The sequence below is a fragment of the Aplysia californica genome, unplaced genomic scaffold (genome assembly GCF_000002075.1).
Source record: "Aplysia californica isolate F4 #8 unplaced genomic scaffold, AplCal3.0 scaffold00725, whole genome shotgun sequence".
Classification (NCBI taxonomy): Eukaryota; Metazoa; Mollusca; class Gastropoda; order Aplysiida; family Aplysiidae; genus Aplysia; species Aplysia californica.
In genome coordinates this window covers 199,454-201,274 of record NW_004797995.1, presented here as the reverse complement: position 1 = coordinate 201,274, position 1,821 = coordinate 199,454, and the positions used below count along the sequence as shown (strand labels likewise).

Sequence of the window (1,821 nt, the reverse complement as noted above, 5' to 3'; positions counted from 1 at the left end):
GAGAGAGAGAGAGAAAGAGAGAGAGAGCGAGAGAGAGAGAGAGAGAGAGAGAGAGAGAGAGAGAGAGAGAGAGAGAGAGAGAGAGAGTAACAATTCCTGTTGTCATTAGAACTTTCAAGTCAGTTTGCTGATTGAATATCTATTATTAGAATGTATCACCATGATAAACAGAAATTGAAGACAACATTTCTTGTGAAGAAAAAATGAAACATAGTGCATTATTGTATATTTTCTTTATACACGTATATTATTTTTTTCGCCGTCTCTGTTAATATTCTGGCATTTTGAGACTTATCAGACTGGCTCAAGTCTTCTTGAAGAATCAGCGAACATTTTGTTTACAATTATTCGAAACTCATTTTAGAATAAATTCTGAAAAAATGTATTGGTTCAGTCGAAAAAAAAAAGATACGGGTAGAATAAGTGAAGCTAGTGGTATACATAGTATTATCATCATCATTATCCAGAGCCAGATCTGCGGCAAACATCGGGATCATGGTTCTACATTCCTTCCTTTGCTCGGATGCTCTTAAAAAAGCTACGTTTCCCTGATCTTTCCCCATTAGCATTTGTTTAGGTTCCCTAAATAGGTTGCTCTGGGTCTACCCCAGCCTCGTTTGCCTTCAATTTTGCAAATGAGAGCTAGATATTCAGGACCTTTATTTCTATTCAGGTGTCCCCAAAACGGCATTTCTCATTTCTTGATTGTTTTTAATAGTGTGAGTCCCAAGTGGGCATCATCAAGCACTACCTCATTTGATAACTTTTCCTTCCTGGATATTCTCAGCAGTCTCCTAAGAAACCACATTTCTGTTGCTTCTATTTTATGTTTACTATCTTTAGTGATTGTATTAATACAACACGGGCAAATTGAATGTATAGTGTTCTATGGGTGCTGGGGTAATATGAAAAAAAAGCATAAAATGTGTCACGACCGGTGGAATTAGGCGCTCGTCAATTTTGTGGGTATTTTTTTATTGGGGGGGGGGGGCACGGAGTTATTAGTATGAAATTAAAGCCTGTTCTATTGCCTTGCGTTTATATAAAGTAATGTTCATCTTTCTTGAATAGAAATCTAGATGATTATTTTAGACCAAAAGGGGTTGAGTCACCTGGTTTCAGAAGTAATATTAGCGAGAAAATAACACCCAAAGCGTGGTGACTTCCATAGACTGGGTATACGTAGAAACTGCAAATTTATTTTTTGCACCTTTGATCAATATTTTCCAGTATAATCCACTAAAGAATGTGTTTTTAAATTGGCTTTAAAGGAGCTGAGCATAAAAAAGTATCCAAAAAAATCACCTTAGCCTCCGAGCAGAAAATATTAATGTCGGTTTCTTAAACTTCATTATTTCAACGAGCGTCTGATTTCCCCACGATGCAGCACAAATGTTGATAAAGTTGACAACACGGCATTCAAGACACTGACCTGTTCCCTCGTAGTCCCCTAAAGCATCACTGGCTAATGCCATCGCCATGTTGAGGTCAAGGCTTATCACCATCTTGGTCGTGTGGCTCATGTCGTTGTAATCGTCCCTAAAGATCATGTGAGGGACGAAAATTCCGAAGAATACAATTCCTGAGACTGCTGCTCCTACGTTCGCTGTGAGGAATCCGTGGAAAAAGTGCAGGTTTTGTGAAAGGCAATATCAGTACGAAGCAATAAAATACGTCTGTTTATCTATCTATAAATCAATTTATTTACTATGTTTGTGATATATACAGAGAGAGAGAGAGAAAGAAAGAGAGAGAGAGAGAGAGATAGATAGATAGATAGATAGATAGATAGATAGATAGATGGATATATAGATAGATAGA

General features: G+C 37.3%; 1 protein-coding gene across 1 annotated transcript in view; it reads right to left on the bottom strand.

Moving 5' to 3' along the window:
• Window positions 1-1,821, bottom strand: part of LOC101850602 (ATP-binding cassette sub-family A member 3) — a gene marked incomplete in the record, with an annotated part of 58,191 nt that overhangs the window by 55,165 nt on the left and 1,205 nt on the right. Inside the window, 1 exon segment of the mRNA XM_005108837.3 lies at window positions 1,433-1,606. Coding sequence (XP_005108894.3) covers window positions 1,433-1,606 — 174 coding nt within the window.